Raw genomic sequence first — 18,571 nt, forward strand, 5'->3', positions numbered from 1 at the left:
CACCAGCTGTTCTGGATGACTGTGTGATAACGCTTTCAGTAGCTGATGTGAGCAAGACCTTTAAACAGGTCAACATTCACAAAGCCGCGGGGCCAGACGGATTACCAGGATGTGTACTCAAAGCATGCGAGGACCAAATGGCAAGTATCTTCACAAACATTTTCAACCTCTCCCTGACTGAGTCTTTAATACCTACATGTTTCAAGCAGACCACCATAGTCCCTGTGCCCAAGGAAACGAAGTTAACCTGCCTAAATGATGACTGCCCCGTAGCACTCACGTCGGTAGCCATGAAGTGCTTTGAAAGGCTGTTCATGCTTCACATCAACAGCATCCTCCAGGATACCCTAGACCCACTCCAATTCGCATACTGCCCCAACAGATCCACAGATGACGCAATCTCAATCGCACTCCACACTGCCCTTTCCCACCTGGACAAAAGGAACACCTATGTGAGAATGCTGTTCATTGACTGCAGCTCAGCGTTCAACACCATAGTACCCACAAGGCTCATCACTAACCTAAGGACCCTGGGACTAAACACCTCCCTCTGCAACTGGATCCTGGACTTCCTGACGGGCCGCCCCATGTGGTAAGGGTAGCCAACAACACATCTGTCACGCTGATCCTCAACACGGGGCCCCCTCAGGGGTGGGTACTTAGTTCCCTCCTGTACTCCCTGTTCACCCATGACTGCGTGGCCAAACACAACTCCAACACCATCATTAAATTTGCTGACGACACAACAGTGCTAGGCCTGATCACCGACAACGATGAGACAGCCTATAGGGAGGAGGTCAGAGAACTGGCAGTGTGGTGCCAGGACAACAATCTCTCCCTCAATGTGAGCAAGACAAAGGAGCTGATCGTGGACTACAGGAAAAGGAGGGCCGAACAGGCCCCCATTAACATCGACGGGGCTGTTATGGAGCGGTTTGAGAGTTTCAAGTTCCTTGGTGTCCGCATTACCAACGAACTATCATGGTCCAAACACACCAAGACAGTCATGAAGAGGGCACGACAAAACCTTTTCCCTGTCAGGAGACTGAAAAGATTTGGCATGGTTTCCCAGATCCTCAAAAAGTTCTACAGCCGCACCATCGAGAGCATCCTGACCGGTTGCATCACCGCCTGGTATGGCAACTGACAGCAAGGTGATACAGAGGGTAGCGCATACGGCCCAGTACATCACTGGGGCCAAGCTTCCTGCCATCCAGGAGCTATATAATAGGCGGTGTCAGAGGAAAGACCATAAAATCATCAGAGACTTCAGTCACCCAAGTCATAGACTGTTTTCTCTGCTACTGCATGGCAAGCAGCACCGGAGTGCCAAGTCTAGGACCAAAAGGCTCCTTAACAGCTTCTACCCCCAAGCTATAATAAGACTGCTGAACAATTAATCAAATGGGCACCAGACTATTTACATTGACCCCCACAATTGGTTTTGTACACTGCTGCTACTCGCTCTTTATTATCAGTGCATAGTCACTTCGCCCATACCTACATGTACAAATTACCTCAAATAACCTGTACCACCGCACACTGACTCGGTACCGGTGCCCCCTGTACATAGCCTCGTTATTGTTATTTTACTGTGTTACTTTTTATAATTTTTTACTTTAGTTTATTTGGTAAATATTTTCTTGAATAATCTTGAACTGCACTGTTGGTTAAGGGCTTGTAAGTAAGCATTTCACGGTATGGTCTACACTTGTTGTATTCGGCGCATGTGACAAATAAAGTTGGATTAGACGAGTTAAATACAACCGTATGGACTGACTCATCGCTCATGGGGTTGTAGAACAAAGGACTGCACTGTCATTTATGTGTACTCACGGTAGATACTCTTCTTTTCCTTAGCTGGAAACAATGTATTCCCCCCAGACTGCTATCCTGAAGTAATGTGAAGTAATGACAGTCAATTGTTATGTAATTCTGTCAGTTTTCCCATTTCTCTCACTTGAATCATGTTCTTGTACAAAGAGAATATCATCAGGGGTATACAATGATGGCGCAGCACAGACGGTTACATAAGCTAATCGTTGTCTGGTTAGCTTCACAAACTCCGGGACGGTCCACATTTTTTCAAACTGTTCTAACATTGTGTGATTTCCTTCCCGGCAGCTTTGCTCCTTGAAGGCATTTATACAGAAAATAAGTTGAATCACCTGTGGAGAGGGAGGGAAGGAAGGAAGGATGGAGGAGGGGAGAGCGAGTGAGAGAGCACAAGAAACAAAGAGGGAGAGAGAGAGCATGAGACAGACAGAAAGAGAGAGAGAGAGCGTTGTTGAGTTGAATCTTGGAGCTGGCTGCCTGGAGCTGTGGTTGAGTGTTTCAGTGTACCGAACCAACAGGCCCAGTCACGAACTGGCCTGGACTGACTGTCCTCGCACACTTTCCTGTAATACTACCAGGCTCTCGTTAGAGGAAACTATTGACTTTTTCCCCCGTCGCTTCACGCCCAGTCATCAAAGATGCCCAATGTCAGATTCCATTAGTACATACTGCAGGAGCGGTCGTGAGCAAGTACAAAGAGTCGGGGACGGGTCTGCTCCCGGCCAATCTTCTCTGTCACAGACCCTGTCCTTCTCCATTACACTCACAAGGAGTACACATCTCAAACGGCTATTTATTACTCCATTGAAGGCAACTTTTTCAATAAGGTGAGCAATACGGTGAGCAACACTCGCTCCAAAAAGGTTGTCTTCACAATCGTAACACGATATGACAGCTGTAATGTCACCTGAGACTACATTATATCATGACAGAGCATTAAAGTTCCTGAGTAGACCAGACTTTCCCTCTATAGTATTTAACACAGCACCTAACAGTGAATGGAAAGACACCTAGGCCTACACAAAAGGGGTTGCCTCCAAAAAACTCCCCTTTGATTGACATTGAGGAGAGACAGAACACAGACACAATTGTCCAACGTGACTCCAAGGTGTTGTGACTCACCATTCGCCCAGGGCCTCCAAGCAGCGCATGCGCCCCAGGATCAGCTCAGGGTCATCCTTGTTGATGTCGATCTTCTTGTCGTACGCCACCAGAGCGTCCTCCCACTCGTGGAGCTTCTCATACCAGGTGGCCTGGATTTCCTGTTCAGGAACAAGAAGGCCCGAACAATGTTAAAGCTCCCAATTCACCGCTTTATTGACAACGTTTCGATCGTATGACCACAAAGATGTACGTATGACCACACACTATTCTGTAGACTGGATTTCCTGTTAAACAACACAACCAGGTGGTGCGAATGACTTTTGATAATTATATATCCGATATACTAACTATACTATAAGATGATTCTTGCTTGCGGTGTACGGCCATCTGAATGCATACATGAGGATGTGATGATTGTTTTTGTTCCGTTTGCGGTAAGATACTAAAACTGCATCTGATTTCTATCTGCTCAGGGCTAAAGCAAGACCTACACTGGACAGTCAGGTCCAAAATTACTGGCACCCTTGATAAAAACGAGGCTAAAAAAAACAAATTATACAAATATTGAGATATATGGTATGCAACAAAAAAAGGGTGAAATTATATTATTTTATACTAATACAATTGCTTAGAGAAAGTGATTGTTTAATTAGTAACATGTTTTTAAGATAGGGGTTCAAAATTATTGGCACCCCTGTTTTCAATACCTCACATTGCGAGGATAACGTGACTGAGCCTTTTTATGAGATTGGAGAACACATTGGGAGGAACTCCCAATTCCTCCTTACAAGAATACAGGAATACCCCATTCCACCATACAGACTCATTCCAGATTCTTGATATCCTTAATCTGTTCTTATGGACTGCCCCCTTTAATTCAAACCATAGGTTTCAAAGGGGATGAAGTCCAGAGACAGATGGCCAATGCAAAATGTTGATTTTATTGAAAACAGGGGTGCCAATCATTTTGACCCTTATCTTACTGAGATTTTTTTTTAAACTTATTTAATAAAATCTATTTTTCTGAGCAATTGCATTAGTATAAAATATAATATTATTATTATTATTTATTTTTTCATAGTGTCACGTCCTGACCAGTATAAGGGTTAATTGTTATTGTAGTTTGGTCAGGACGTGGCATAGGGTATTTGTTTTATGTGGTTCGGGGTGGTGGTTTTTGTAGAAGGGCATTTGTTTTATGTATTCCGGGGTTTTTGGGCACTGTGTCATATTCATGTATTTCTATGTTTTGTCTAGTGAATTTGTTTCTATGTTTAGTTAATTGGGGTTGGGACTCTCAATTGAAGGCAGGTGTTGTCTCTTTGCCTTTGATTGAGAGTCCTATATATTAGGGTGTGTGTGGGTTTGTATTTTGTTGGAGATTGTTTCTTGTTTTGCCTGTTTCTTGTCTAGCGTGAGTAAGCCTTACAAGACTGTTGTGTTGATCGTGAGTTCGTTGTTTGTTATTTTGGTGTTCGTATTTTTGAGTTAAATAAAACGTCAAGATGAGCATCCACAATCCTGCTGCATTTTGGTCCTCCTTTCCCAACGACAACCGTGACACATCGTTTTGTATAACCTTTTGCTCATCTTTATTAATGGACATGACTATATATACACTATACTTGTCCTATACTTTCCAAAGTATACTACTGTATGGATTTTTTCAGAATGACTTTTATTTCTACTAAATGCTAATGGCCAAATTATGAGATAAAAAATACATGGAAAACAAGTGGTCATCAAGCCACCCTCTTTATGACACTGAACGCATGAGTGGAGATTCCCACCATAGGCATGTCTCGACCTCTTGCGAACTGGTGATAAGCCTGACTGGGATGCCAAATAAAGAAGGTGCCACCGGGCGCAATCTTCTGCTTCTCTCACCCCATAAACGCTACTCACTGTTTACCTTATAAACAAGGTTTCCTGGAAGCGCTCTCCAAGGTGCTTTTACTTCTGAAAATGTTTTATGGAGAACATAATTACGGCTCAAAAAAGACAGACGGTAGGGCACTTTAGTCAGGCAACCAAGTGTGAAATAGTCGGAGGCCTTAGAACCGGACTTGGGGCTAAAAGTAGCCTCTTAATAAAAAGCAATGGCACATACTGTAAAATGATATATTGGCATGGCTGTGTTGACAAACACACAACCCTACACATCAAAACACACAAAGAAATGGTTAACACTAGAAAAGCCTGGCCTCGAAGGACCCCTCTTCGAGCCAATGGTGAGTCTCTTTTGGACATTTTAACATTCTCATAAATACATTTCATATATGCTCTTGCTAAAATAATAACTTGGCTGTATTTATTAATTTCTTAAGGAACATTAGAATACGAAAGAAAATGTATTTCAAAGAACACAATAGAATTTATTAGTTTATGTAATTAAAATTAAAAACCACTAAAACAACACAATTAAAGAGTTAAAATCCATTAAATAAACAATCACAAAGTTAATGAATTAATAATTTGTTAAGGGCAGGTCTTAAAAAACATTATGAGACTAAATAAATGCATTTCAAAAGAACAGAATGGCATATTTTGAGTTTAAATATATGACTGTGCTTTGAGTGTTGCGAGTGCATGTGGAAAGTGCATGGAATCACGGGAAGTTATATATTGAAATAGAGCTGAAGGGGTCATCTTTAAGAGTTGTTTGGCAAGGATAGGTGATTTGGAAACTGCAGAATCTGCTCTTTCTGTTCCTATATAGACATCAAAACGTCTTACCTGCTTGTGACTTTTTGGCACTCTGTTTCCCTGCCCGTCAATTCTAAGCTGTGCTGTTCATCAGATTCTTCATATACAATTTAACAAGTGATATTGTCACCCATCGGACTATTGTCAATCTAATCTTGTCTTTAGGCCAACTATTATTACATGCGTGAAATTAGTATTGATATAGTTTTAGATGTAGTGTCCATGGGCCATCATCAGCTGCGCAGGCTGACTGCCAGTGAATGACTGGCGGTGAATGAGGGGCAGGGAAAATAACTGCTTATAAAACTGCTTATAACACATTCTGTTTGTGATATTAAGATTCTAACAACGACAGCGTGTTATATAGACCTATTCAGGAAAAGTTGAGCAGGGGGGGGAGGGAAATTACCTTAAAAAATGGCAGAGTAATTAAAAATGTATATTTGTTTTGCGTCCGTCCACATGTCACTCTCGGCTTTTCTAGTGTTAATTAAGCACAAAAATCAAGATTTTGCAATGGCCGTATCAGTCTTCGGACTTGAACCCCTGTGGTTTGAATTGAAGGTAGTCAATAAGCACAGACGAAGGATATCAAGGATTTGGAAAGATTTAGCATAAAACGTAGATCAGTATTTGTATTATTTATTATATACAGTATTTTTTGCTCATTTTTATCAAGGGTGCCAATAATTGTGGACCTGACTGTAAATACTATACTTGTAATATACTTTCCAAAGTATACTAACGTATGCATTTTTTCAGAATTACTTTTATGATGAGATAAAAAATACATGGAAAACATGTGGTCATCACCTCTTTACGACACTGAACACATGAGTGGAGATTCCAAACATAGGCATCTGAGTTGTCAAATGACCTCTTTCTCTTGACTTCCTGTATGTCTGTGACCTCGGGAGGAAGTGATGCGCAGAACTGTCTCGACCTCTGGCGACCTGGTGATAAGCCTGACTGGGATGCCAAACAAAGAAGGTAACACCGGGCGCAGTATGATGCCTTGCACACCGGGTAAAACGCTACTCACTGTTTACCTCATGAACACGGTTTCCTGGAAACGCTCTCCGAGGTGCTTTTATTGTAAATTTTTACTTCTGAAAATGTTTTATGGAGAACATAACTACAGCTTGAAAAAGAGGCGGTAGGGAACTTTTGTCAGGCAACCACCTGTGAAACAGTCGGCCATAGACCCGGACTCTGGGCTAAAAGTAGCCACGAAATAAAATGCAACGGCACATACTATAACAGGATCTGTCGACCTGGTTGTGTAGAACCTGTAGACAAAGTGTAGTGCCACAAACTTATTTCGTTCTGTTTTAGTTTTAAACGGGGGAGAGCTTAACAAATGTGTCTTAATTCACTGGTCGCGCTCACACACAAATCAATGGGCTGATCAAATGAGGGGGAAATGTAAAATGGCAGAATTATACAGCGTGGTGCAATTACGCTACACATAGGGGGAAACAATCAAGAAGTCTAACAAAGAAGCCCTTTCTCTCTCTGTGTGTTACTTTTCCATGACTTCTCTATGAGTTTTAACCAAATTTCCATGACCAGCGGCATCTCTACGTACGTATAAAAAAAAGTAAGTAACGTGGTATCGATAGTGGGAGGCTGCTCTCTGAACCCATGTACAATCTCCTGTCATAGTGCAAAGCACTTAACCCCCCCACAAAGTAGCTATACCCGTTAGGCAACTGTATAAAACACATGGTCAACCCTCAGTTGGGTGTGCAGGCTTTTGATCAAGCCCTGCTCAAACACATCACAGCCAGTTTATCAAGGTCCGGTTGAGCAGCTAATTTCTAAAATGTGTTTTGTTAGAGAGGGACTGGAATACAAGCCCGCACACCCATTAGCTCCCCTGGAGGATGGTTGTCAACCTTTGATGTATAACATCGCTACATTACAACCAAATATGCTTTAATGCATTTTTAAATAATTAGTTCATTCAATATATCAAAGATCAAATGGCTATGGTAGGCTAAAAAACGTTTTATTCATCTGAAGCAAGCCCACAAATTTTCTTCAGGAAATGTACCTTTTCTAGTTTAGTCATATTTATCTTAGAAGTGTTTACTTTGCAGGCTGACTAGTATCTATTGAGTTGCAATGTCCCGTACATTGGATACCCAAATAAACTGGAAGTATCTACAAAAAGTTTTGAAGCCACATTATCCAAAAGAAAGGCTGCATCTAATATTTTTTCAAAAAATTACTGTTCGTGATTCAAAAATGATTTTGATTCACATAATCAGAATCACCACGATTGAACCAAATCTCAAGTAATACAATACTGAGGTGAATTGTTAATTTAGTCAAAAATAATTGTTTAAATGAATCAACTTTTGTATGACATTCGCGAATATATGGCCTCATTGGTGGAAGGTTTTTGGGGACGACATGATGAATACATGCTAATAATAGATAATAATAGATAAACAGTATACTAGAAGGTACAATATATGTTTAAATTGGCTACCTAGTTATTAGTCTGTTCTCTATCATATTTTATAGGCCTACTTGCTGCTGCAATGTCTCTCCTTGATCCACAGCCCACTTGTCTTGCACACATGCAGGTGATGTGTGCAAACCGAGACGAGCTAAAGTGTCATTCTGATGTGTTGATTTTTATTTGATTGATAAAATATTTAAAAGCTGTGCCTAAATAAATGTAATTAACATACATTCAATTAATTTCCATTACTTTTCTGATTTTATCCTTTTCCAAAGCTTTTCCAGGCCTGGAAAACACCATTTTAAAATGTCATGACTTTTCCAGGATTTTCATGACCGTACGAACCCCGGTGTGTGGAAAAATCAGGACGAAGGCTCCCAAGGCATGAACTCTATTTAGAAAATGTTATTTCATATCTGGAGCTGGTCCCTTTGGAGAACATGTAACGCTTTGAGGAATAACAGCAGGGAGTACTACGCATCACAGTTAAAATAACAGAGGAGCCTCTGAAAATCACCTGCAATGAAGATAAATGAACCTTGGCCAAGACCAAAAAAATTTAAATAAAGAATAGTGTTTGGTTTATAAAAACCACTTGAGAATATTAATAGAAATACAGACGCCACGAATGTGAAAAAGTGACACATATTGCCGGCTTTCCACTTGGCATGTGAAGCGATCCCACAGGGACATGACCAAATAGTGTGTTTAAAGTCATAAAAGTGTCTTAAAACTTCACTGTTAAGTCAATATTACAGTTAGGGACTTTGGTATGGTGCATAAATACATTTTACAATTTGGAACAAAACCTCCACCAATCCATCTTAGCAGACTAAGGAGAAATTGTAGAAATAATAGTATCAGGTATGTGATTTTTTAAATATATTTGTTTGAACTATTAACTGGAGGAGAAAAAGTCCAATATGTCTACTCCTGCATACAAAGCTACTGACCATGGAAGAGGATGTCCTCTGCACGTGTTGGAAAGTGAGCACAGGATGTTGTAGAGCACCTGTTTGAAAGCTGCTCTTCTTCTTGTTAAGGATGCATTTCGAGGGAGGTGAGGTAAGGAGACACTAGTGTCAATTTAAAGTGCATGTACTGTAGAGATGACTGTAGACAAGAGTCACTTACCAGTTCGCCAAAGTGCTTCATGGCATACTCCAGGACCCCGGATGCTGCCTCTGGCTGCTGCAGTTTGTTATTGATGCTGGAACAAGACACAAAAGCAGAGACAGCTTTACGTCAATATTCATACCCAACCTGGCAACCGACTCAGGCACTCTCCAGTGTCACATACAGCATGCTCTGGGTGATAGATAGCGGCTGAGGTCTCACACACAGTACAGTGGGGTGGGATATTTATGGACACCCTTGATAAAGACGAGCAAAAATGACTATGAAATAAATCATTCCAATACTGAGGTATATTGTATGCAAAATAAAAAGGTGAAATTATATTATTTTATACTAAAACAATTGCTCAGAGAAAGAGATTTTGTTTAAAAAGTTATTGAAAAAAAATCTAAAAAAACATAGGGGTCAAAATGTTTTCACTACTCCAGCACCCTACCCTTGCGAGGACAACGACACTGAGTAGGGTGTACAATCAAAAACACATCTTTTGACCAATGGGTAAAATAATACGTTAATTGTGTATATAATCCTCTTTCTTCTCGAATCCGCAGGACATAAAACATTATAGAGGTTAAGATGGATATCAATTTTGAGACATGACATACAATATTTTCATATTTCAGTAAGCGCTTTACATATTAATTCGAAATAACTTGTTCTTTTTTGAAGATTTCTCACAAAAACAAGCGTCTCTCTGTAAAATGTAAATGGAGCACTGAGTGTATACAAAACTTTTTATTAATCCGTTTACATTTAATTCAGCTTGTGTCATGCTCATTTAGCTTTTTGTGACCCGTGGAATCAACTTTGAAAACAACATCCACAAAATGTAAAATCCTCAAAAGTTGTTACGAACAACCTGCACCGCTATGTCAACAGAACTAGGTGCTCATTATCAGATGTATTAGGTTACAAAATCCAACTTTTTGGATATAATGTTAATGATATGTTAGAGAAAGACCCGACTGACTCAGAACATAATTAATTATATTTGTCTTGGTAAAATGTACCGTAAAACTACAGATTGATGTTGAGTCTCAGATAGCCGCCTGCCCCTTTTAATAGGCACACACGGCACACATTTCAGGAAATAAACGCCTCCTTCAAATAAACACTAGGTCTAAATGAATTGTTAACGATGTTACCATGAATTGCTTATGAGGTTTAATGTTTGAATTGTTACATGAAATAATGCAGTAATGACAAAACAATTATGGCAATAATACATTTTTATCACCAGTAAGAAACCGATAGCCATTGGCTGCTAACAGCTGAGAACTGCTAGCTAACAGGCAAGCACAAAAACAGTAAACAACTTCACGAGTACAGAGCACTAGAAATCGTCAGATTTCCAGCTAGTGGCGAAAAGAAAGAACTGCTAATAAATGCACAGTCAAAGAGGACAATAACTATTCTGTAACGTATCATTTTTTTTGAGCATACTAAGACAAGAGAAATGTGACACGTAAATTATAACACATTACTGCAGGAAATGAAGAAATGTATTAAAATGCTGGAAGTGAATGCTGGAATTAAACAATTAACAAAAAACTATGCAGCTGTTGGCATTAAGGAAATAGATGCCTGGTTCAAATAAAAGACTGTCTCTAACAAAAGCCTGTTGTGTTCAGTGATTTAAGCAAATACAATCACAGGCTATTAATGAAAGTTTTACTGTATTTTATAACATATGGAAGTGAAATTCCATTAAAGCGCGTTTTCACCCACTCTTGGCAGAGAGGGTGGAGACCCTACAATAAGACTTTTTCTAAAACGTTTTATGAGATTGGAGAACACAGAATGAGTGAACTTTTTGATTGGTTCTCATATGCAGGTTCTCATATACATGCTATTTGCATGTGCAACACTCTCCACGCTTCCTCGTCAATTTCCCCGCTTCCACTAGATACATTTTTTACATTTTAGTCATTTAGCAGACGCTCTTATCCGAGCGACTTACAGTAGTGAATGCATACATTTCATAAAATTTTTTATTCCATATTCCATTCCAGATAGGTAAACAGGCCCAGCTAAAGATAGGCTGGCTGGCCTAGCTAGCCAAAACTGTAGGGAGAAAAACTCTGATGGAGCTTTCTGAAAAGTTGACAGAGAAACGACACTGCCACATAGTAACGACGAGCTTAAGGATTTCATTAAAATAGGAGTAACTTGAAGAATCGAGCCTTCGTGCGAGGGGAGGATGTATTGGTGGTCTTGCAAACGGGCTTTGGGGAAAAGCCACATTTTCCAGCCAACTAGTTCTAGTCTTCAAGAAGCTAAGAAAACAGCCTACAATTCTTACAGTCGTGTCCCCGCTAAAGGCTGTGGTGGATGGAGGACCAAATCTGCAAAGCAACAGCTCTGGGTCTCAGAGCGGTGGTTGTGGAGGAAGACAAGAGCGCTATATGGGATGGTGCATCGGACCTTGTCTTCGTTAGTCTGGAGAGCTGGTTGAGGAAGACCGGGAGAGATGTGTTGGCTTCAGTCTTATACAACTCCATAATTGTCTGAATCCTTGTCCATATGACCTACATATAGTTTGTACAATGACCTAGATCTGTACTTCAACGGTATATAATGGCACTGCGATGGATACATGTAACGTCGGAATGGAAATTATACACACCAGTGAATGATAGATTGAAAGTTTTGCATTTGTATAAATGTAATGAGTAACAAGTGTTTGTTTGCATGATAGGCCTACAAAGACATTGAGTAGCCTAACAAGGTCATATAACTGCATCATAAATAACTGGGTGACAGGCAGCATAAGGGCTGAAAGAGGCACTAGATAAAATACTTTTACTGGATTAAACTACGGGAACCCCACACACAACATTTGCAATAACTACTAGCATAGCAATCAAATGTGCTTCAGTATCTTGATACTGTTACCATTTATACATTTATTCTGAATGAGGATGGTAATTAAGTCTCTATAGCCAACACGAGGTGTGCCACAAATAAACTGGCTGGCTAGGCTTCCTAGACTTTTAATTCCAAATTATTGACTGAAATGAATGTATCATCAACATACTGATCACATACACTGTGTACAAAACACAACCCTGCTGAGAGAAGACATGTTTGGAAATAGATAACTTTTTCTTATTTACAGTACATTAACAACATACTGTAACAGATGGGGGTGTATAGTCAGCTTACAATGTTTTCCGAAGACCAGCATGTGTTGCAAGTAGGGTTGCACATTTTGGGGAATATTCAGAGGTGGAAACTTTCCGTGGGAAGTAACGGGAATATATGCAAATTAATATTAATACCATTTAAATGTAGATGTTTTTTGCATTGGATATATTTACCATATAATATGGAGACAGAAACAAGCCTTTTACCTTATCATAAGTAGACATAATTGCAAATGATTAAATCCTTCCAATAGAAATAAAAAAAAACTATTTAGTTACGAATTGAACTTTAATTAAATGAGTTGACTCTTCACATGGGATGATTTCACTGAACAACAAAAGGGAATATTAAATGATCCATCGCATCTCCCAAAAACGTTTTCACTAATGCTTTGGTTGTCTTCCCCTCAGGCTTCCATGTCTTCTCCCTGGACCTCCTCAATGTTCACCTCTTGAACATCAGACTCTGAGGCCTCATCTTCACTGTCACTTTCCAAACTTGTTGAGGATGGCTTGTTGTCAGGCTCAAAAAGCCTCACATTTGCCCGGATGGCCACCAATTTTTCAACCCTTGTGTTGGTCAGCCTGTTGCGTGCTTTGGTGTGTGTGTGTGTTCCCAAACAAGGACCAGTTGCGCTCTGAGGCGGCTGATGTCGGTGGGATTTGGAGGATGACGGAGGCAACAGGGTAAAGAGCCTCAGATTCACAAAGTCCCTTCCACCAGGTGGCTGATGAGACATGTTGGCACGAGTGCCATATTGCATCTCCATCCCAAAGCCCTTGCTTGGAAGTGTACTTTGCCAGACTGCCAAGAACCTTGCCCTCATCCAGGCCAAGGTGGCGAGACACGGTAGTGATGACACCATAGGCCTTGTTGATCTCTGTATCAGACAGGATCCTCTTACCAGCATACTTGGGGTCCAACATGTACGCTGCGGCATGTAAACGCTTCAGGTAGAAATCTCCATGCTTTTTGATGCATTTCAAAACTGCAGTTTCCTCTGCTTGCATCAACAGTGAAGTGGGCAGGGAAGTACGGATTTCTTCTCTTACATCTGCAAGCAGAGTCTGAACATCAGACACGATGGCATTGTCTCCCTCAATCCGCACAATTGCTACTGCTATAGGTTTCAGGAGTTTCAGGCTGCTTACCACTCTCTCCCAAAATACATCATCCAGGAGGATCCTCTTGATGGGGCTGTCCATATCGGCAGACTGTGATATGGCCATTTCTTGGAGAGACTCCTTCCCCTCCAGGAGACTGTCAAACATGATGACAACACCACCCCAACGGGTGTTGCTTGGCAGCTACAATATGGTGCTCTTATTCTTCTCACTTTGCTTGGTGAGGTAGATTGCTGCTGTAACTTGATGACACTTCACATTTCATTGGCTATCTTGTAGAGTCTACCCATGGTTTTATGTGCCATGGTGTCCTTGAGGAGCAGATTCAATGCATGAGCAGCACAGCCAATGGGTGTGATGTGAGGGTAGGACTCCTCCACTTTGGACCAAGCAGCCTTCATGTTCGCAGCATTGTCTGTCACTAGTGCAAATACCTTCCGTGGTCCAAGGTCATTGATGACTGCCTTCAGCTCATCAGCAATGTAGAGACCAGTGTGTCTCTTGTCCCTTGTGTCTGTGCTATTGTTGAATACTGGTTCAGGGGTGGAGGTGTAGTTAATTATTCCTTGCCCATGAACATTCGACCACCCATCAGAGATGATTGCAACACAGTCTGCTTTCTCTATGATTTGCTTGACCTTCACTTGAACTCTGTTGAACTCTGCATCCAGCAAATTAGTATATAAAGCATGTCTGGTTGGAGGGGTGTACGCTGGGCGAAGAGCATTCAGAAATCTCTTCTAATACCCATTGCCTCTGAGAATCAGAGGTGAACCAGTTGCATACATAGCTCGAGCAAAACATTCATCAGCCTTTCCCTGACTACGTTCCTCCATTGAGTCCAAAAACACTTCTGATTCCAGGTGGACCATGAGCTGTTGCTAGAGATGTCCGATTCATCATTTTCACCTTGAATAAAAGTAGAGGAACTTTTGTCAGAGGTTGCTTGTTGTGAGCGCTGTGGGAACTTTATGCACTTGGCCAGATGATTCTGCATCTTTGTTGCATTCTTCACATATGATTTGGTACAGTATTTGTAAATGTACACAGCTTTTCCTTCTACATTAGCTGCATTGAAATTTCTCCACACATCAGATAGTGCCCGTGGCATTTTCCTGTAAAGATTAGAACAAAAATTAGTAAAAAGAAATTGTTAACTTAGAAATGATTCAAACACACTTTGCTGTAGGCTACTATTTAATAGTTAACAAAAAATCATGTCATAAAATATATTCACCCACCCAGTATTGTAATCAAAACTTACCAGAAAGCATGTAGTCCTTGGCTCAGACAGTGTAGTAGTGTGGGCTCAATAGCATCTCAGTGTGCAAGTTCTTGAGAATCAGCTGTACATGTGACGTAAGAGTGCACTGCACATGTGATGGAAGAATGCACTGTGCAGGCAGATGGTTGCCATTCGATTGAATTGGGGATAGTTTAACCAAAATATGCCACAAGAACTAGAATTGCCTTATGTGTATCCAACAAAAAAGGTTCCTGTTATAAGATAACCTTTTTGATGAATTTAAGCAAATTCCCCAAATTCCAGGGCTTAACTTCCCATGGAACATTTCCGGAAAAATTCTGGAAATTTACCGGAAAGTTTCCGACCCTTTGCAACCCTAGTTGCAAGTAATGCATAATACAGAATGGGTCTAATAGAATACAATTTGTTGTTAGAAAAGTAGTCTACCTATGTGTGTTTGTTTGATCAAATGGGTGCAACCCATTCCTACGTCATCACACGTGCTGTGTTCTAACCTACTGCAAACCCTGCATTGGCGAAAGTGATGAATCCAAAAGTACAACTGAATTTACGCTGAGAAAGCTGGGGTCCTGTTGACACAGTGGAGACTTGATATAAAGTCACCATTAATTCGGAGTTGCCAAATTCCGGACCCCATCCCCACAAATCATAAAACTAATGGTCAATGCTAATTTGCGATTGTGAGCAAGCCAATGGCCAACTGGACTATCCACTCATTGGCATGTGCATGTTAAACATTGTCTTTTCAACCAACAAAGGTGCCCTGTTTTGGAGATAATGTCATCCACTTTTCTGTCATGACTATGATCCCCCAGGCATCTAATGTTTAAGAACCCATACATCTGGAAGCACTCATCTGAAACGCGAGTCTGTAGTATTTCCTCATCTACGAAAAGCCACGCTTGGCCTGTTCCAATACATCTGTTAAAATGTAGCGTTTTAAGGAAGTTGGAAGGCGAGGACAGCAGGCGAGAGAGTTGATGACATCGGAGCCTATATGTCAGGAATCCCAGAGTGCCCTGGGATCAGGGCCAGACCAATTTGTTGACTGGACCCAGCAAGAGGTCATCTGCATGCAAACACAGCAGTTGCTAACCATATGTACTACAAAACTGGGCATATCAAACACTAAATATGTGGTATGTAATAAGTAAAACAGAGTCCACACTTTCTACAGTCACAGGTAAGTGCTGACAGTACATAGGATTTATTTATCAGCAAATGTTAATACACAGTATCAAACGCACCACTTGTGTCATCTAAAAATCTTAAAACAACTCTTGGAAAATCAAGGAATCAAAATGTAATACACGTGAATAAGAAGGGTTTCATACTTTTGTGGTTTAATTTCCTGCCTTCAAGAAGGACATTATGCAAGAGGAGGATAAGTCAGCAATATGTGATTGCCGGCTACTCACACATCAAAGAGGCTTATATCACTTCCCGTTCTACGGCGTGGTGATGTGATAGATGAATGGAGTGCCACAGGGATCAATGTCGGGACTGTTATAATTAATATTCTGGGGGAACCAGTGTACCATCATATCCCAATCACAAATTTGGCATTTTAAGACTCTTCAGGAGCAAGAACAGAGGACATCTTTCATAGAGAGATAAAGCACATCACTGTCCCAATGTGGCACGAGTATGAAAGGGTATTGGTTTGACAGTCAGTGGAAATAATATAGCAACCTACAGTAATGTTGGGCTAGAGAGAAGCAAGGCTGTATATTACCTCAACCCCGACACATCTCATTATTTTATATAATATCACCTTCCTAATTACGGTATAGAGCAGGTGTGAAGGTTGACCCAGCAGTAGGTTTTTAACAGTGAGGAGGCTGACGAACTTGACGGATGTGATGCCAAAGTGAGGGTTTTTAATTGGTAGGAGAATAATTTATATATCCGGCAACTGTACAAGTATTTACAAATACAAATAAACAAGACAATGAACAAAAAGTAGGCCTAATAAACTCAAAAGAAAAAACCCAGGTTTCAATCATGTCTGTACCCGTCAGAATGCAGACTTTTCCTTGTTCTGTCTCTGACCCGCAGACAAAGAAATTACGGGGTTTAAATACCAATACCCAGGATGCTTCTGACCAATGAGAACAAGCCAGTTCACATCATGATCACTTCACACTTAAAGCAAACATTACAATACACACCTGTTCATATTATAAACATAAATGTATTTCCATAGCACACACACAATAAAGGTGCACCACGCTTTAAGCATAAATGGAAGTTAGAGATCAGAACATATACAGTGCATTCAGGAAGTATTCAGACCCCTTAACTTTTCCCATGTTTTGTTATGTAACAGCCTTATTCTAAAATTGATTCAATTGTTGTTTTGTCCCTCATATCTACACACAATACTCCATGTTACTGTAGGTTCTGAAAACAACAGAGTAAAAACTTACAACTAGAAAAAGCTCAAACTGAGTGTATTCACCCACAGCTGAAAAGACAAGGTATGATTACACAAGCAAATATATTTAGAAACTCCTTACACATCTAGACAGCCAATACATCTGTTGCTAGGCAGGAACTTAATTGGTTCCTCTCACTGGTATAGTCACAGCCTTGCCTGATACTAAAACCTTCATGGGCATGGAAGTGTATATGTGAGATAGGACTGTAGTAGGAGAGTCGTTGTGGTGGGCCTCTCTGGCCTCCCTCCCAGAGGTTTCTTCTTATTTCATCTGTTGACTTGACCTCGAGACGCATTCCTCCCTAGTTCCGCAGCTGGCCTGCCTTATCAGAGACTAACTATTGCTCTTCGGCTCCCTCCTTAGAAACACGGAGCAGAATACAAACTTTCTGCACTTAGTAACGTATACCAAGTCCCTACCTACCCTTCATCGACCCCATCATATACATTCCTTTTACATGTAAAGTAATCAATAAGTTCTAGTCTAGTAACATGAACAAGTATATTTCAAGCTAGAATCCAACACCCATAATGACAAAGCAAAAACAGGCTTAGACATTTTTGCAAATGTATTGAAAATAAAAATTGACTTTGTTGAAGCATCTGTGGCAGCGATTACAGCCTTGAGTCTTCTTGGGTGTGGCGCTACAAGCTTGGCACACCTGTATTTGGGGAGTTTCTCCCATTCTTCTCTGCAGATCCTCTCAAGCTTTGTCAGGTTGGATGGGGAGCGGCACTGCACAGCTATATTCAGGTCTCTCCAGAGATGTTCGATCGGGTTAAAGTCCAGGCTCTGGCTGGCCCACTCAAGGACATTCAGAGACTCCTGGGTTGTCTTGGCTGTGTGCTTAGGGTTGTTATACTGTTGGAAGGTGAACCTTCGCCCCAGTCTGAAGTCCTGAGAGCTCTGGAGCAGGTTTTCATTAAGGATCTCGCTCTACTTTGCTCTGTTCATGTTTCCCTCGATCCTGACTAGTCTCCCAGGCCCTGCCGCTGAAAAACATCCCCACACTATGGTGCCACCACCATGCTTCACCGTAGGGATGGTGCCAGGTTTCCTCCAGACATGACGCTTGGTATTCAGGCCAAAGAGTTGGTTTCATTAGACCAGATAATCTTGTTTCTCATGGTCTGAGAGTCCTTTAGTTACCTTTATGCAAACTCCAAGTGGACTGTCATGTGCCTTTTACTGTGGAGTGGCTTCCGTCTGGCCACTCTACCATAAAAGCCTGATTGGTGGAGTGTGGTAGAGATGGTGGTTCTTCTGAAAGGTTCTCCCATCTCCACAGAGGAACTCTGGAGCTCTGTCAGAGTGACCATCGGGTTCTTGGTCGCCA

General features: G+C 41.1%; 1 protein-coding gene across 2 annotated transcripts in view; it reads right to left on the reverse strand.

The window, feature by feature from the left end:
• Nucleotides 1–18,571, reverse strand: part of mtor (mechanistic target of rapamycin kinase) — a 134,150-nt gene that overhangs the window by 55,033 nt on the left and 60,546 nt on the right. For both annotated transcript variants that reach the window (XM_014146133.3, XM_014146132.3), the window contains exons 29-30: nucleotides 9,254–9,329; nucleotides 2,959–3,098 (exon numbers count right to left, since the gene is read on the reverse strand). In XM_014146133.3, the coding sequence (XP_014001608.1) occupies nucleotides 2,959–3,098; nucleotides 9,254–9,329 (216 nt within the window). The remainder of the gene's footprint in view (nucleotides 1–2,958; nucleotides 3,099–9,253; nucleotides 9,330–18,571) is intronic.

This window comes from Salmo salar, chromosome 15 (assembly GCF_965601325.2).
Source record: "Salmo salar chromosome 15, fSalSal1, whole genome shotgun sequence".
In the NCBI taxonomy this organism is placed as follows: domain Eukaryota; kingdom Metazoa; phylum Chordata; class Actinopteri; order Salmoniformes; family Salmonidae; genus Salmo; species Salmo salar.